Source organism: Nesoenas mayeri (assembly GCF_963082525.1).
Source record: "Nesoenas mayeri genome assembly, chromosome: 23".
Classification (NCBI taxonomy): domain Eukaryota; kingdom Metazoa; phylum Chordata; class Aves; order Columbiformes; family Columbidae; genus Nesoenas; species Nesoenas mayeri.
Window position 1 is genome coordinate 1,655,777 of NC_137574.1, and position 17,344 is coordinate 1,673,120.

Consider the following 17,344-nt stretch of genomic DNA (forward strand, 5'->3'; position numbering starts at 1 on the left):
CCAGGGGGACGTCAGGATGTCCCCAAACCCTCCCCAGACACGAGCGCTGCTGGGGTGGTGACGGCAGGAGCGACGTGTCCCCACTGGCCACGTGCCTTTCGCTGCCCAGCACGTGGTGGCCAAGTGGGGACAAAGTGTCCTGCGAGGGAAAGCTGGGGGGTCTGCCCCTCACCGGGACCTGGCCAGCGTGGGGACAGCGGTGCGGGGGCAGCCCCTGCCAGCTGCCGAATTTCCCCCGTGGGCTCCTTGTCCCCAGCCCCCCCGGCTCTCCCTGACCTGCGGCCGCTTTTCATCTGGGCCACTGAGTTTTTTGGTGCCGTGATCCATTTGTGTGCGTGTGTGTGTGCGTGTGTGTGTGCGTGTGTGTGTGTGCGTGTGTGTGTGTGTGTGTGTGTGTTCGTTCCACGGCCCGGAGCTGGAAACAATAGAGCGTGGCTGGCGCCCGTCCCCGGGAGGGATCGCTCCCACGGGTGACGTCCCCGGTCACCATGTCCCCCTGGCAGGGGACAGCCCCTGTCCCTCCCTGGCCGGGCAGGGTGGCGGTGGCAGCCCGGGGTCCCCCTGCTGCTGCAGAGCCACCCCGGGACTGAATTAGGTCAATTTACTAAGATTAAACAAAAAATAAAATAGGCTTTTCCAAAGGGGAGCGATTAATGTCAGTCGTCCCAGCCACTCGGGTCTGTGCTGGGGGGGCAGAAAGTTGGGGAAGGGGAAACCACCCCCCTTCCCAAGGGAACCCCTCGACAGCCAGAGCGATGTCGGGGGTCAGGGCTGCTGGGGTGACCCCTGGGTGCCCCCGTCCTGGCCCAGGGCGGGACACCCTCCTCTGTGTCCCCATCCCAGGGCCGGGGGGGCTTGGTGGGACCTGTATGTGGGTGAGGAGTGCTGCAGGTAGAGCTGTCCCCCCCCGTCCCCTTTTCCCCTCCCATCACCGTTGTTTCCAGCTGACGGGGAAACATCAAAGTGTTGTTTTCTCGCCAACCTGCCACGCTCCAGCGTCTGCCGGGAGCACGAAGCCGCGGCGCCCGGCTCTGAAACCCCGGGGATGCTGCAGCGGGGGGGCTGCGACATCGCTCCCTCTCCCCCCCAGTGCCCCCCACCGCACCGGCACCAACCGCGGAGCAGCCAGTCCCGGCCTTCGCCCTGCCCGGGGATTAACCGCGCCGGCGGGGCAGCGCCTGTCCCTGCCCACAGCTCCTCGCTGGCCTTGGGCCAGAGCTAGCACAGCGGCTGCCGGCGGCACGGGGGGGTCACGGTGCCCCGCTCCCCCCAGCCCTTCTCCCTCCCTCCCAGCGGCTCTGCCGGGGGGTCCCGCCACGGCTCCCGAGCAGGATGGCGCATCCGGGTTGCGCCAAGGAGCCTGTTTAATGAGCGCCGCGTGCGGCCGCGCTCGGGCCACGCCAAGGCCCGCGGTGCCGCGCGGGGCTCTGGCTGCCCGCCGGTGCTGGGGGCGGCGGTGCCGGGTGCCAGCGCTGCGCCAGGGTTGTCTCGTCCCGTGGGGTGGTCAGGGAGGTCCTGGGGGTGTGAGCGTGGCCTGGGTGCCCTCCAGCTCTCCCTGGGGTTTGGAACCCTGGGGGCACATGTTCTGGGGGGGTCATCCTACCCGAAGCCCCACCCGTGGCATCCCCTGGCCTCAGCATCTCCCTGGCCCAGCATCCTGGCGTCCCCTGGGACCCCAGCACCCTGGTCCAAGCACCCCCCCACCCTCACACCCCCCACCCCGAGCAGTCCCCAGCACCCTGAGCATCCCTCCCCACAGGTTCCCAGGGCACTGGATGCTGTGGGACAGCAACAGCTTAAACCAAAACCACCAACACAAGAGGAGTCAGAGCGTGTGCCGGGAGGGGTGCAGCCCCGGGGGGGCAGCGCTATGGGGGTCTGGGAACCACAGCCCCCCCGTGTGTTTTCTCTTCCAGTCCGAGTACCACTACGAGTACACAGCGTGTGACAGCGCAGGGTCACGCTGGAGGGTGGCCGTGCCACACACGCCGGGACTCTGCACCGGCCTCCCAGACCCCGTCAAGGGCACCGAGTGCTGTAAGGTTGGGGGGATGGATGGGGGGGTCCTGGGGTGTGGGACGGGCGGGGGGGGAAATGAGGGCAAGGGGGGAGAGGAGCGGTGAGACGGAGCGCAGTGTCTCATCAGCTCCGCCGCAGCGCGACGGCTTCAAAGGCAGCGACGGGACCCGTCTGCGCGGCAGCGATGAGCTCGTTACCAGTGATGAGCTCGTTACCGCTGTCACTGTCACCGGGGAGGCTGGGATGCGATGGGGGCGATGCAAATCTGCTCCCCCCTAAACCTTGGGGGTGCTGTGGCTCTGCGGTGCCCGTTGGGACGAGGGCTCCCCAAGCCAGCCAGGTGCCTCCGCTCATGGGGAGCACCCAAAGAGCAGCAATGAGGATGAGGAGGCTGAAGCAGCGCTGGGGGAGCTGGGGGTGAGCGCCCTGACCCCCCCGCTGCACGGGACAGCTTTCTCCTGCAAGGCGGGCGAGTTCCTGGACATGCGGGCGCAGGCGTGCCGGCCCTGCGCCGAGGGCACCTACTCGCTGGGCACCGGCGTCCGCTTCGACGAGTGGGACGAGGTGCCCCACGGCTTCGCCAACGTGGCCACCAGCCTGGAGGTGGACGACGGCTTCGGCGACGCGGTGGAGAACTGCACGGCGTGAGTCCCCGCGCTGCCACCGGCACGGCTCGTCCCCAACGGGGACGGGGGCTGGAGCCCCGCTGCTGCTCCCCGGGGGATGCTTTGGGATGTGGGGACCCTGGCACAGCGGGCATGGGGACAGGATGGGTGCTGGGACACCTGTGCATTGCCAGCACCCCATTTCACCGACACCATGTCTGCCACACTCCTGTCCCCTTCCCTGGGAGGTGATTCCAGCAGGACACTGTGAGGGACACCCCAGCCACAGCAAGGGGACATCATCCTCACCCGCCGTGGCAGGACCCCAACCCCGTGGGACACCCACCCCAGAGACAGGGCACCCATGGGAGTCCCCCCACTTTCGCACCACGAGCCAGTGCCTTTATTTTCCAGCACAGCCCTTTGCTCATTGCCAGCAGCCACCAAAACCAAACCCCCCTGCCAACCAGTGTCACCGGAGCCACCAAGCTCCCCGCCAGCCGGTGGCACCAAAGCCACGGAGCCCCCCCAGCACCACAGCATTTCCGCAGTCGCAGCTGTAACCTACTTACAGCAGCACTTTAATTATTCAGCCGAATCCCCGGCGCAGCTCCCGCTCTCCTTCCGCAGCCCACCCGCCTCTCAGGGACAGAAAGATCCCCCAGGGATAAGGGTCCAGCACAGTGACGTGTCCCCTGGGCTGTCCCCAGCTCTCCATCCTCGGTCCCCGCGGTTCCCCGTACTGTCCCCAAGCCCCCATGTCCAACGCCTCCTCCCTGCACCACCCGCCTGGGGACTGTCACATCCACCCTCAGCGTCCCCATCCTGGCTGCCACGGGGTTCACGCTGGTGACAGAGCCCAGGGTCTGTGTCACCCGCCCCAGGTCGACGTGGGTGCCGCTTGGGGACTACGTGGCCTCCAACACGGACGAGTGCACGGCCACCCTCATGTACGCCGTCAGCCTCAAGCAGTCGGGCACCGTGTCCTTCGAGTACATCTACCCCGACAGCAGCATCGTCTTCGAGTTCTTTGTAGGTGCTGGGGGTCCCTGGGGACATGGGGGGTCCCTGGGGACATGGGACATCCTCACGCTGGCCCTGCAGGTGCAGAATGACCAGTGCCAGCCCACGGTGGAGGAGTCGCGCTGGATGCGGACGACGGAGAAGGGCTGGGAGTTCCACAGCGTGAGTGGGGGGGCGGGAGGTGACACAGGGGGGTCCCTCGGCACAGCCCTCAGGGTCCCTTCTGTTCCCCCGCAGGGAGAGGATGCTCTGTGGGGATGCAGAGGGGGATGGTGGGTGGTGGCAGCAGATGGGGTTTAGTCCCTCAGCTCCCCACGCACGGGTGACACCCCCTCCCCAGCAGCGGGACCCCCGCCCCTCTCAGCACCCCCCGGCACCCCCCACCCCTTTTGCAGGTGGAACTGAGCCGCGGCAACAACGTGCTGTACTGGCGAACCACCGCGTTCTCCGTCTGGTCCAAGGTGCCCAAGCCGGTGCTGGTGCGGAACATCGGCATCACCGGTAGGTGGGTGCAGCCTGGGGGGGGTCCCGCTGCCCCCTGCCCATCCTGAGCCCCCTCCCGCTGCCAGGGGTGGCTTATACCTCCGAGTGCTTCCCCTGCAAACCCGGCACCTTCGCCCCCGCCGCCGGCTCCTCCGCCTGCCAGCTCTGTCCCGCCGACACCTTCTCCAGCAAAGGGGCCACCGCCTGCCAGCCCTGCGAGCCCAACACCTACGCCGGTGAGAGGTGACACCCGCGGGTCCCCGCCCTCTGTCCCCTCACCCGCAGGTGGCACCCGGATCCCTTGTCCCCCACCCTCAGCGCTGGGGAAGGTGACGCGAGGGGCAGGGAGGAGCTGCCATCCCTTGCTGGGGGGACACGGGCACCCTGTGGGGACAGCGGTGATGTCCCCTTATGGCTCAGCTGCCACCTCTCCCCCCGTGGTGGCAGAACCCGGCTCGGCGTCCTGCAAACCGCGGCCGCCCTGCACCGACAAGGATTATTTCTACACTCACACTGCCTGCGACGCCTATGGCGAGGTACGGCCCGGGGGACATCGGGGGGCTGTCCCATGTCCCCCCACCGCAGCTCAGCCGCTCCGCTCCCCCCGGGCAGACCCAGCTGATGTTCAAGTGGGCAGAGCCCAAAATCTGCAGTGAGGAGCTGCCCCAGGCAGCGAAACTACCCCCGTCGGGGGTGAAAACCAGGTGCCCCCCCTGCAACCCCGGCTTTGCCAAAAGCAACGGCAGCGCCTGCCAGCCCTGTCCCTACGGCTCCTACTCCAACGGCTCTGGTAAGGATGTCCCCAGCATCCCCGGTGGGGACAATGCGTGTGCACATAGTGCAAACACACGTGTGCATGTGTATATAGTGCAAACATATGCATGCAGATGTAGCGCAAACGCATTCATGCAGATATAGTGCAAATGCACGTATGCATGCATACATAGTGCAAACACACATGTACATGCAGATATAGTGCAAATGCACGTATGCATGCATACATAGTGCAAACACACATGTTCATGCAGATATAGTGCAAACACGCATGTGTGCGTGTGTATATAATGCAAACATGCATGTATAAATGCATATATAGTGCAAACACGTGTGCATGTGTCTATAGTGCAAACACGTGTGTGCCTGTATGGTGCAAACACGCGTGTGCATGTCCAGTGCAATCAGCAGCGTGTGCACGCAGATGTAGTGCAAACACGTGCGGTCACGCAAACACGTGCGCAGTGCCCCCCCCATGCAGGGTTGTCCCCCCCTGTCCCCAGGCTGCCTCAGCTGCCCGGCGGGCACCGAGCCGGCGCTGGGGCTGGAGTACAAGTGGTGGAACGTGCTGCCCCCCAACATGGAGACCACCGTCCTCAGCGGCATCAACTTCGAGTACAAGGGGATGGCAGGTAGCGCCAGGATGCCTGTCCCTCTGTCCCCTCCCACAGGGGCAGCTGGGGACACCACTGAGCCATCACCGTGTCCTTGCAGGCTGGGAGGTGGCCGGGGACTACATCTACACGGCGGGGGGAGCCTCCGATAACGACTTCATGATCCTCACACTGGTGGTCCCCGGCTTCAGGTGAGGTGTCCCCAGTGCCAGGGTGTCCCGGGGAGCAGGGGGACATCGCCACGGGACAGAGCCCAGCAGTGTCCCCACGCCGTCCCCACACTGTCCCCAGCCCTCCCAGCCCGGTGCTGGAGGACGTGGAGAGCAAGGAGGTGGCCAGGATCACCTTCGTCTTCGAAACGATCTGCAGCGTTGGCTGCGAGCTCTACTTCATGGTGGTGAGCTGGGGGGGCACGGGGAGCGGGACTTGGGGGGACACGCTGGGTTTGGGGACATCCCGCCATTCCCTTGTCCCTGCAGGGCGTCAACTCCCGCAGCAACACGCCGGTGGAGACGTGGACGGGCCCCAAGGGGAAGCAATCCTACACCTACGTCGTGGAGAAAAACGCCACCATGAGCTTCACGTGGGCGTTCCAGCGCACCCCCTACCACGGGGCGGTGAGGGACACGGGTGACACCCCCGGGGGCTGCGGGTGCCAGGGGGCGCGGGCTGGTGATGCTGAACGACGCTCTCGCTGCCAGGGCCGGCGCTACACCAACGACGTGGCCAAGCTCTACTCGGTCAACGTCACCAACGTGCTGGGGGGGGTCGCATCCTTCTGCCGGCGCTGCGCCCCCGAGCCGGCCGGCTCCTGCGCCCCCTGTCCCCCCGGGAGCGCCGTGGACCGCAGCTCGGGGACCTGCCAGCCCTGCCCCCCCGGCACCTACCTGCGGGGTCACCCCTCGGACGGGACCCCCGCCTGCCAGCCCTGCGGCCCCGGCACCCGCAGCAACCAGGTGACTGTCCCTGGGGGTGGGGGGTGATGTCCCCACGAGCGATGCCAACCCCCCCCAGCCATCCACATGGGTGATGCTGTGGGGTTACACCAGCCCCATGTCCCTGAGATGTCCCAGGTGGGACACCAGCCGCCCGGCCATCCTGGGTGGGTGATGCCAATCCCCAGGGCTTGGCAGCAGCACCCAGAGCCATCCTGAATGGGTGACAGGGTTGGTGACAGTATCTGACCATGGGTGGGTGACACCAACCCCCCAGCTGTCCCTGTTCCCAAGGGGATGGCCCCCGCTGTCCCTGATGGGTGACACCCCCTGTCCCCGCTGGGGTGACGCCAGCCCCCAGCTGTCCCTGATGTCACCTCCTGTCCCCAGCTCCGCTCCCTCTGCTACAACAACTGCAGCTTCTCCCTGTCGCTGCCCGGCCACATCCTGCACTACGACTTCTCGGCGCTGGGCAGCGGCGCAGCCTTCGCCAGCGGCCCCAGCTTCACAGCCAAGGGCCTCAAGTACTTCCACCACTTCAGCATCAGCCTCTGCGGCAACCAGGTGAGGGGGGACAGCGGCACCCCGGGCAGGCGGCACGCGGATGGGGACGGGGATGGGGACGGGGACGGGGATGGGGATGGGGACAGTGCCTCCCCCAGGCTGTGGGGTGGGGGCACGTGGGGGTGGGAGCACACATGTGCATGTGGGTATAGTGCAAACCCACGTGTGTGCATGCGGATATAGTGCAGACACATGTGTGTGCATGCGGATATAGTGCAGACACACGTGTGTGCATGCAGATATAGTGCAGACACGCGTGTGTGCATGCGGATGTAGTGCAGACACGCGTGTGTGCATGTGGATATAGTGCAGACGCGTGTGTGCATGCAGATATAGTGCAGACACGCGTGTGTGCATGCGGATGTAGTGCAGACACGCGTGTGTGCATGTGGATATAGTGCAGACACGTGTGTGCATGCGGATATAGTGCAGATACACGTGTGTGCATGCAGATGTAGTGCAAACACGTGTGTGTGCATGCAGATGTATTGTAGACACGCGTGTGTGCATGCAGATATAGTGCAAACATGCATATGTGCATGCAGATATAGTGCAAACACGCGTGTGTGCATGCAAATATAGTGCAGACACCTGCACTGATGCAGTCACGCAAACACAGGCGGTCGTGCAAACATGCAAACGCATACGGGCAGTTGTGCAAACACAGGTGTACTTGCAGTCATACATGCACATGTGCACAGCTGTGCAAACTCACACAAACAGTCATGCAAGGACATTTACACACTCATGGAAACACACATGCGCACTTGCAGTCATGCAAACATATGCATGCAAATGCACACGCACACTCGTGCACGTGCACATAGTCGTGCAAACACACATGCACGCACGCAAACACGTGTACACACTCTTGCGAACACGTGCACACACTTGCAGCCGTGCAAAGGCATGCCGTTGTGCAGACACGGGCATGCCTGCGGTCCTGCGTGCACACATAGTCATGCAAACACTCACGCGTGTGCACACTCGTGCAAACACACGCAGAGTCACGCGTGTGCCATCGCCACCAGCGTCACCCTGTCACCCCCCCCGGCAGGGCAGGAAGATGGCCTCCTGCACCGACAACGTGACGGACGCGCGGCTGCCGGCGGGCGAGGGGGACCCTGCGCGGGTGGTGACGTCCTACGTGTGCCAGGCCATCCTGGTGCCACCCGACGTCATGGGCTACAAGACGCCCGTGTCCTCGCAGCCCGTCAGCCTGGCCGACCGACTCCTAGGTGAGCCTGGGGGGGTCTCCCAACCCCTGTGTGTGGCCTTCACCCTCACTGTCCCCTCCCTGGGACCCCGGTGCCACCAGGACACTCCGCTGTCATCACAGGTGTCACCGCCGGCTCCACGCTGGACGGCGTCACCTCCCCCCCCGAATACTTCCCCCCTGGCCACCCCGACCTGCCCGACGTCGTTTTCTTCTACAGGTGAGGGTGGGTGACCCAGGGGACATGCACAGAGACCCCTCTGTCCCCACTCTGAGCCCCCCGTGTCCCCTGGCAGGTCCAACGATGTGACACAACCCTGCAGTGGTGGCCGTGCCACCGCCATCCGCCTGCGCTGTGACCCCCTGCGCCCGGGCGCCGGCACCCTGAGCGTCCCCAGGTAGGTGGGGACGACGCTGGGGACCGGGGTGGCTTTGGGGAGGGGGAGGACACCATCCTCACCCCCCCCAACCAGAGTGCCACCCTCATCTCCACCATGGGGTGCATCCCGTGGGTGCTTTGCTTTGGGGACCGTGTCCCCCACCCTGCGTTGTCACTGCCAGCCGAGCCTCCCCCTCTTCTTTTCTCCCTGTCCCCCCCCAGCAAATGCCCCGAGGGCACCTGTGACGGCTGCACCTTCCACTTTCTGTGGGTGACGGGCGAGGCTTGTCCCCGCTGCTCCGCCAGCCACTATCGCCCCATCGTCAGCGCCTGCGTCGGTGGCATCCAGGTACCACCGTGACACCCACGGGGATGGGCCGGGGGGGTCCCCCACCCCCCTAAGCCCCCATATCCCCCCAGAGAACCACCTACGTGTGGCAGGAGCCCCGGCTGTGCCGCGGTGGGCAGAGTTTGCCGGCGCAGAGGGTGCGGCGCTGCCGGAGCGCCGATTTTTGGCTGAAGGTTGGGATCTCGGCCGGCACCTGCGCCGCTGTCCTGCTCGCCGCCCTCGCCGCCTACTTCTGGAAAAAGAACCAAAAGTGAGCGGTTTGGGGGGATTTGGGGGTGACGGTCATCGCCACAGGGGGGCTGATGCCACCCGTCCCTGTCCCCTCGCTGTCCCCAGGCTGGAGTATAAATACTCCAAGCTGGTGATGAACGCGGCGGCCAAGGAGAGCGAGCTGCCGGCGCCGGACAGCTGCGCCATCATGGAGGGGGAGGACGCCGAGGACGACCTGCTTTTCGCCACCAAAAGATCGCTTTTTGGCAAAATCAAGTCCCTCACATCCAAGGTAAGGGTGGAGCGGGAAGCACAAGCCGGGAGAAGCCACAGGGTGGTTTGTGGCTGCTCCGTGCCTCAGTTTCCCCCGCCGGGGTCGGGGGACGCGCTGACCGCGCGCTCACCGCAGCGAACGTCGGACGGTTTCGACTCCGTCCCGCTGAAGACGTCGTCCGGCAGCACCGCCATGGAGCTGTGACGGGGCGGGGGGGCCGCCCGCGCCCTCCCACCCCCCCACAACGTGGCCTTAGGGACCCGCTTCGGACCGGAGCTTCGTTACGGCTTTTGTACGTTTTTCCCTGTGTGTCCCCCTCCCCCCAGCCAAGCGCCAAAAAATGCCAAATACAGGTGTGGGGTTTGTACAATGGCTCCGTGTCCTGCTGGGCATCGGGACACCGGGGGGGGTGTGGGTGGGTGTGAGCGTAGGGAGTGTTGAGTGTGCGCACAGGTGTAGCACACGTGTGCACATGCGTGTGCGAGCTCCAGCTGAGTGCCGGTGCACTATGGCTGTGCCGTGCCATGCCAACCGCGTCGTGCCACAGCCGCCAGTGGCTCCGTACCCCACCCTGTCCCCCACCCGTGCCAGAGTGGCCACCAGCACAAATTGACCGATTTGGGCGATTCCACCCCAAAGCGGGTGCCTGATGCCGGAAGCTCCTGGCACAGCGTTGCCCACCGCCGCCGTGGCACATAGGTCAGCGTGTCACCCCCGTGGTTGTGCCATAGGGTGCCGTGGTGGGGGACAATTGGGGACACACAGGGATGCCCGAGGATGCTGGTGGGTGCTGGGCGGGCCCGGGGATGGGGGGACCCGGGGACCACCAGGATACCCGGAGGGTGGCCGAGCAGACAGAGGGACCCCCGGGAGTCCCCAGGGACACCCAGAGCCCGCGGGGACGCTGCGGGATGCCCGGACCCGCTGCGCCGCCGCCGCTCCAGCAGGGGGCGCTGCTCCCCCTCCCCACGCACAAGCGCCGCCTGGCGGGCGGGAGGCGGTGCCGGCTGCGCAGCCCCGCTCTCCGCGCATGCGCCACCCCCCGCACATGCGTCACTCCCCGCACATGCGCCGTACGCAGCGACCGCGGCCGGAGCCGGGCAGGAGCTGCCGCCATCATGGTGCTGGACCTGGACCTGTTCCGCGCCGACAAGGGCGGCGACCCCGCCATGGTGCGGGACATGCAGCTCAAACGCTTCAAGGACCCGGCGCTGGTGGACGCACTGGTGCGGGCGGACGGCGCCTGGCGGAGGTGTACGTGCGGCGGGGGGCCGGGAGGCTGAGGGACCTGACGACCCCGGGACCCCCAGGAGGACGTGTCGCCCCCCGCGGGGACTGTCCCAGGCTGGGCCCCGCTCACACACCCGGGCGGGGGGTCCCTCTCAGCCCCCCCAGGCTGTCCCCAGGTGATGTCCCCGTGTCCCCGCCCCAGGGTGATGTCCCTGTGCTGACTGACCCCAACCCCCTCCCCAGGCGGGGTGACCCTTGGGGGGTCCCGTCCCCTTCCCCAGCCCCATCCCGTCCCTTTCGTGGATCTTTCCCCTCCGGGACTGGGGGATCCCGTGGGTGGATCCCTGTGGGGGCCGGGTCTGTCCCTGCTCACATCCCCCTCACCCCTTCCCTGGGGCTGGGGAGCGGGTCTCCCACCGGGTTCCCCCCTTTTCCCCCTCCCCACGCCTGGGGCAGCTCCCTGGTCCCGGTCCCCTTGGCCTGGACATGGATCCCCACCAGGGATCCCCATGGATCCGCTCCCTGCGCTGCCGCAGGATCTGGCAGGCGTGGAGGAGGGTGTGGTGGGAGGCGAACAGGGGTGGGTGCCCCAAAAACCCGCAGTTCCTGGGGCGCCCCCGTCCCCCTCGCCGCCGCAGCGGGATGAAAGAGGCACCTTTAAACACGCTTTTAATCCCATTGCCTTGATGTGCATGAGCCCGGCCCTGCTTAATCACGCCTGGCGCGTCCCCTGGCTCCGGCAGGGCTGTCATCAGCTGCCTTAATTTTATCCAAGGGCCTTTCATCCCACAGGACCCGGCAGCTTTCCGGGCCGGCGGTGGGGGCTGCGCCCCGGCCCCCTCCCCGCGCTCCGGCTGTCCCGGGGGTGCAGCACCGGGGGCTGGCGGGACGCGCTGGCGAGCAGCCGGCTGATGCAATCCCGCGTCTGCCGGTGCTGCGGGGCCGTGGGTGGCTGCCAGGGTCCTGTTTGCCGTGTCATGTTCCTTTTGCGTTTCCTGACTCTGGATCTTGCCCCGTGGGGCTGATGCTGCCCATAGGGATGTCACCCTAACTTCTCTGGCCTTGCTGTGTTTCTGGTTTGGGCTGCCGTGCTGGGAGGGGACAGCTGTGTCTCAGGCTCTGCCCTTTGCAGCCCTGGTGTCACCAAGAAGGACCCCCCGGTCCCCTCACCAAATGTCACCGCTGTGGCCCCAGAGCCCTGGATCTGCCCAGCCTGGCCTGGTGTCCTGCTGTGGCTGTGGCCCAGTGCAGTGTCACTCGGGGTGTTCTCAAGTGACATCCTTGCACGGGAGTTCCCTGCTCCCCACATCTCTGCCCCACATCACGACCAGCCCCACACCGTGCTCTCGCACCCACAAACCCTCCCTGTCCCTGGAGCTGCCGTCCCCTCTCCTGCTCCCTTTGCGGCCCCTCCCGGTGCTGGACAGGGACTCCGGCCCCACTCCCGCTCGTGCGGCACCTGACTGCACCTTCCCCTCTGTTTCTAGGCAGGTTTCGTGCCGATAACTTGAACAAGCTGAAGAACCTGTGCAGCAAAACCATCGGGGACAAGATGAAGGTGAGGCACACAGGCAGACAGTGCTGGCAGCGCTTCACTGGTGTGACATTCCTAACTGGGGGCATCTTCCCCAGGCCTCTGCTCTCCAGACCTCTCCCTCGCGTGGTTGTGGAAGACTTTTACCGTGGAGCTTTACTCTTTAACCCTCCTGGGGTTTCTTTTTCCTCCCCCTGCAGAAAAAAGAGCCTGTGGGGACAGATGAGTCCGTACCAGAGGACGCACAGAACCTCGACGAGCTCACAGCCGATGTCCTGGGGGTGAGTCTGACCCCGTCTCTCCCCACTCTGACACTGGCCCACTCAGCTTGTCCAGACCATTGCCTGTAATTGCCCGATTTGATGGTGTGTGATACCCGAAACCCCAGCAGCAAGCGAGGGGGATCTGACTGAGCCACAGGATCCTTATTTCCCCCCGTCCGCACAGCGACAACCAGCTCTTGCCCCATGTCTTTCACCTAAACCCCACTTCAGCCTTGCTCCATGGCGGCTCCCCAGCCCGGGGGGTTTGAGCAGCCGCAGTCACACTGTGTCCTCCACGAGTCCCTTCCTTCCTGCCCGTGCCCCTTCCCACTTCGTTAACTGCCATTTTTAATGAGCGTGGTGCTGGCCAGCTTTGGCTGCTGTGGGAGCTGCCCGCTCCCCCTCAGCGCTGCTGGGCACCGTGTGATGCTGCAGCTCGCTCAGGCCCTTTCAGACCTGACTTGTGTCAGTCCTTTGTCTTCGGGGGCTGTTGTTCGGTGTGTTCAGCCCACAGCTTCGTGTCAGTCAGGCGAGGGTCCATGATTAACCGCCCTCAGCTGCCAGCCCCCTATCCCTGGCGGTTTCTTCCCTTCCCCGCCTGACCCGGGTCCCCGTGCAGGCTCTGCAGGTGTCCCAGATCAAGAAAGTCCGTCTGCTCATTGATGAAGCCATCCTGGAGTGCGACGCCGAGCGCCTGCGGCTGGAGGCAGAACGTTTCGAGAGCCTGCGGGAGATCGGGAACCTCCTCCACCCCTCGGTGCCCATCAGCAACGATGAGGTAGGGACAAGAGCGCGCCTGGGGCCGGCTGCGACGGTTCATCAAAGCCAGACAACTGCCGCAAGCGGGGGGCTCGCTGTGGGGAGGGACCCCCAGCCCGAGATCGGCGGGCGGGTGAATGAAATCTGCATGACAAGACAGCGTTTCCTGCCGGGAGTGGACAAAGAGCAGCTCAGACAACGCTGGCCGCGGCCATTGTTGGGGGAATCCATGGGAAACTCGCTTCCAGCGGGGTCCGGGATCTCCCTCCACTGCCTTTATTCATCCAGCAGGAATATTTTGCCGGGGAACACAATTGGGCCGGGCCGGCTGCCAAGCGGCTGCATAATAAGCAACTGGCCGGGATCGGGACTGGGATTCCAGGCTCTGCAGCGTGCGATCCCAGACTGGGCCCAGTGCGATGCAGAGACTGGTGTCACCACAGACCTGGGAGCTGAGGTGATGGGCTCCCCCGTTTCATCTCTCCGTGTGTGTGCAGGACGCGGACAACAAGGTGGAGCGAATCTGGGGCGACTGCAGCTGCAGGAAGAAGTATTCGCACGTGGACCTGGTGGTGATGGTGGACGGTTACGAGGGCGAGAAGGGGGCTGTTGTTGCCGGCAGCCGCGGCTACTTCCTTAAGGTGTGAGTCCGGACCCCTGCACGGGCATGGAAATGGGAGCTGGAGGGGGAGCTGGGGAAAACGAGGGGGGACGGGGGGTCCTGGCATCTCCCCGCTGCGCTGAGCTCTTTGCGGCAACATGAGGCGCGCTCACTGCATGGGACAGACTGGCCTGGAGCTGCCGTGGGCTCAATGTGCTCCCAGACCTGCTGAGCAAGAAGGGATGGTGCAGCACGGGGTGTGTGACAGGCGCTGTCTCCCCTTGTCCCCCAGGGTCCCCTGGTGTTCCTGGAGCAGGCGCTGATCCAGTACGCCCTGCAGAGCCTCCGCGCCAGGGGCTACACTCCCGTCTACACGCCCTTCTTCATGCGCAAGGAGGTGATGCAGGAGGTGGCCCAGCTCAGCCAGTTCGACGAGGAGCTCTACAAGGTGAGCGGCTCAAAGCCCGACGGGTCTCTGTGTGTCACCGTCTGCCACCCGCCGTCCCCTCCGGCCACCAGCTTCCCGACCGAGCCACTGCCACGCAGCTTCTTGCTTTGCCACCGCCGCAGCAGCTCCTTTCTGCTCCCTGTCTCCAGGGTCCATCCTCACGGCTGACACGGTTGTCATGGCCACGCGGTGACGGGGAGGTGGCTTGTCCCCAGCGTTTCTGGCAGGAGGCCAGCAGGGCCTTTGAAGGAGGCCAAACAAGCAGCAAACAGCAGCTGCTCCCTTTCCCGAGCCATCCTGTCCCCTCTGCGGAAAAGCCTCCCTGCCTGCCCGTGTCTGTCCCCAGAGATGCAGGAGCAGCTGGGGAAGGGGGACGGTGACTCTCGTCCCCCCGCAGGTGATCGGCAAAGGCAGCGAGAAGGCCGACGACAGCTCCATCGATGAGAAGTACCTGATCGCCACCTCGGAGCAGCCCATCGCTGCGCTGCACCGCGACGAGTGGCTGAAACCGGAGGATTTGCCCATCAAATACGCGGGGCTGTCGACGTGCTTCCGGCAGGAGGTGGGCTCGCACGGCCGCGACACCCGCGGCATCTTCCGTGTCCACCAGTTTGAGAAGGTGAGAGGAGCGGGACAGCGTTCCCACCGGGAATTTGGGGTTGTATCCAACGCCGGTGCCACCGCGGGGTCCCCTTCTCTTGGCAGATTGAACAGTTTGTCTACGCGTCCCCCCACGACAACAAGTCCTGGGAGATGTTTGAGGAGATGATTGCCACGGCTGAGGATTTCTACCAGTCCCTGGGCATCCCCTACCACATTGTCAACATCGTCTCGGGTAGGGGCTGGGGCATCTCACCGCGTGGCACCGGGGCCACCGCTCTGTGCCATGGTGGCCCAGGGGGACACCAGCCACCTCTGCCAGGACCTCGGGTGTCACGCTGGCTCTGACCCACTTCCCAGCTCGGTTTTCTTTGTCCCTGGCTCAGCTTCCCGCAGTGTCCCCGGTGAGGAGGAGGAGGAGGAGGAGATGCCCCGAGGCGGGGAGGAAGGAGACAGCTGCTTTTCTGCAGAGATCCTGTGCCCTGGGCGCACCAGGCACCATGCCGTGCCATCGCTGTCCCCACTGTCCCTCCCAGCGGGACAGCCGGAGTGTCCCAACTCCTCCTGGAAACTCTCCCAGAAAAACTATCCCGTTTAAACGCTCCTTCCCCTCCTCAGCGCTGCAGGACGGGAGCCCCATGTCCCCAAGTCACCTCCGAGGCTTCACGCCTTTAGCTCAAGCTGCCGTCCCCTGGTACTGGTGCATTTAGGGGGCAGTGGGATCCCCCCCCAGCGCTGCCCCCCCTCTCTCCCAGGCTCCCTCAACCACGCAGCGAGTAAGAAGCTGGACCTGGAGGCCTGGTTCCCCGGCTCTGGCGCCTTCCGGGAGCTCGTCTCCTGCTCCAACTGCACCGACTACCAGGCGCGGCGCCTGCGCATCCGCTATGGCCAGACCAAGAAGATGATGGACAAGGTGAGGCTGAGCTCCTGGCTTCGGGGGGTGTGGGGGGGGGTTCCTGCTCGTCCCCTCCTCACCTTTGCTGTGTGTCCCCCCCTCGCCGTGTCTCCGCGGCAGGTGGAGTTCGTGCACATGCTGAACGCCACGATGTGCGCCACCACCCGCACCATCTGCGCCATCCTGGAGAACTACCAGACCGAGGAGGGCATCCGCATCCCCGAGAAGCTCCGAGACTTCATGCCCCCAGGTAACCCCCCCGTGCCCCCCCCGAATCTCCCTCCCTCCTCCTGGGGGGCAGCGGAGCTGGAGGGGGGATGTGACAGGCTGTTTCCGCTCTCCCCCCACCCAGACCTGCGGGAGCTGATCCGGTTCGTGCGCCCGGCGCCCATCGAGCAGGAGCTCTCCAAGAAGCAGAAGAAGCAGCAGGAGGGGGGCAAGAAGAAGGCGGGGGGGAGCAACGCACGGGTGCTGGAGGAGCAGATGCAGAACATGGACGTCAACAGCGCCTGAGTCCTGGGACCCTCCTGCCTTCATCGCTGCTGGGGCTGCGCCCATCACCTTCGCTTGGGGCACGGCTGTGCCCCCCCCATGGCACGGAGCACCACGCGCCCATGGGACAAAGGACTGATGCTGTTGGGGTTCGGCCCCCCTGTGCCCCCCCTGCCGAGCGGGGGATCCCCCCATGCCATGTCCTCTTCCCTAGGGATGGCAAATGTCCCCTCCCTCCATGCAATAAAGCCAAGAACTGCTAAGCTATGTCTCTGGGGGGGTTTCGGTGGGATGGGGGGGGTCCAGCTGGTGGGGGGGTGGCTCTGGCGGCCTTTCCCCCTTCTCTCCCCTCCTGGGGGCCTCTGCCGGCCCCGCACAATGGCCCAGACAAAGGCTGCACTGCCGAAGCCCATTTGTAATTCAAAGTGGGGCTGGGGGTCCCCCCATGCCCTGGGCCCAGCTGCAGCCCGGCCCCCCTGCGGTGGGTGCAGTGAGGGGGTGGGCTGCGTGCCTCAGTTTCCCCAAGGGGAACGGAGCTCGCCTGCCATTCCTGCCCCCCACGTTGTGCGTGGGAACCCCACGGGGTGCTGGGAGGGAACCCAGGCAGCCGAGCCCCCCCTGGCCCCCCCCGCCGCGGCACCCCGAAGAGCCGGTCGGGCTCCCCCGCCTTCCCGCTCCCCTTTGAAGGCGCCGGTGCCGCCGGCCGGGGCGGGGAGCGGCCCCGCTGAGTCACCCCCGCCTTCGGCGGGTGCCGGGGGGTCCCCGGGCGGCTCCCCAGCACCCACCCCGGCTGGGGGCCCCCCCGCCCCGCGCACCCGTCCGACCCGTTCCGCTGCCCCGGGCCCGGCGCTGCGCCGTCCTGCCCGCACCCACGCCTGGGCCCGGCGCCGCGGCCGGATGGTGCCAGGCGGGGGGCAGCACCCACGAACCCCCGTGGGATGCACCGCCGGCCTCCCACTGTCCCCCAGTGTCCCCAGGCCTCGATGCCTCCAGCCCATTCACAGCCCGCAGTGGGGACATAGGGGTACATGTCATGTGTGTGCGTGATGTATGTGCTGGTTGTGCACAGCGTGTGTG

General features: G+C 65.8%; 2 protein-coding genes across 3 annotated transcripts; both read left to right on the top strand.

Moving 5' to 3' along the window:
* The first annotated feature begins 1,916 nt into the window (after positions 1-1,916).
* Positions 1,917-9,667, top strand: ELAPOR1 (endosome-lysosome associated apoptosis and autophagy regulator 1). The gene is made up of 21 exons (XM_080358489.1): positions 1,917-2,037; positions 2,471-2,663; positions 3,509-3,656; positions 3,729-3,809; positions 4,043-4,148; positions 4,217-4,366; positions 4,578-4,666; positions 4,743-4,920; positions 5,408-5,536; positions 5,619-5,709; positions 5,810-5,915; positions 5,998-6,135; positions 6,220-6,474; positions 6,844-7,017; positions 8,075-8,255; positions 8,357-8,453; positions 8,530-8,631; positions 8,835-8,961; positions 9,033-9,211; positions 9,298-9,463; positions 9,581-9,667. The coding sequence occupies exons 2-21, from the start codon at positions 2,503-2,505 to the stop codon at positions 9,647-9,649; spliced, it is 2,727 nt and encodes a 908-aa protein (XP_080214615.1). The 5' UTR covers positions 1,917-2,037; positions 2,471-2,502; the 3' UTR covers positions 9,650-9,667.
* Positions 9,668-10,535: 868 nt separating this feature from the next.
* Positions 10,536-16,515, top strand: SARS1 (seryl-tRNA synthetase 1). Of its 2 annotated transcripts, XM_080358495.1 has the most exons (11): positions 10,536-10,699; positions 12,163-12,233; positions 12,410-12,490; positions 13,092-13,250; positions 13,729-13,872; positions 14,125-14,280; positions 14,678-14,899; positions 14,986-15,115; positions 15,636-15,793; positions 15,896-16,025; positions 16,128-16,515. In XM_080358495.1, the coding sequence occupies exons 1-11, from the start codon at positions 10,564-10,566 to the stop codon at positions 16,286-16,288; spliced, it is 1,548 nt and encodes a 515-aa protein (XP_080214621.1). In that variant the 5' UTR covers positions 10,536-10,563; the 3' UTR covers positions 16,289-16,515. The 2 variants fall into 2 exon arrangements, with proteins under 2 accessions (XP_080214621.1, XP_080214620.1); XM_080358494.1 differs by having other exon boundaries at positions 15,636-16,025.
* The last annotated feature ends 829 nt before the right edge of the window (positions 16,516-17,344 follow it).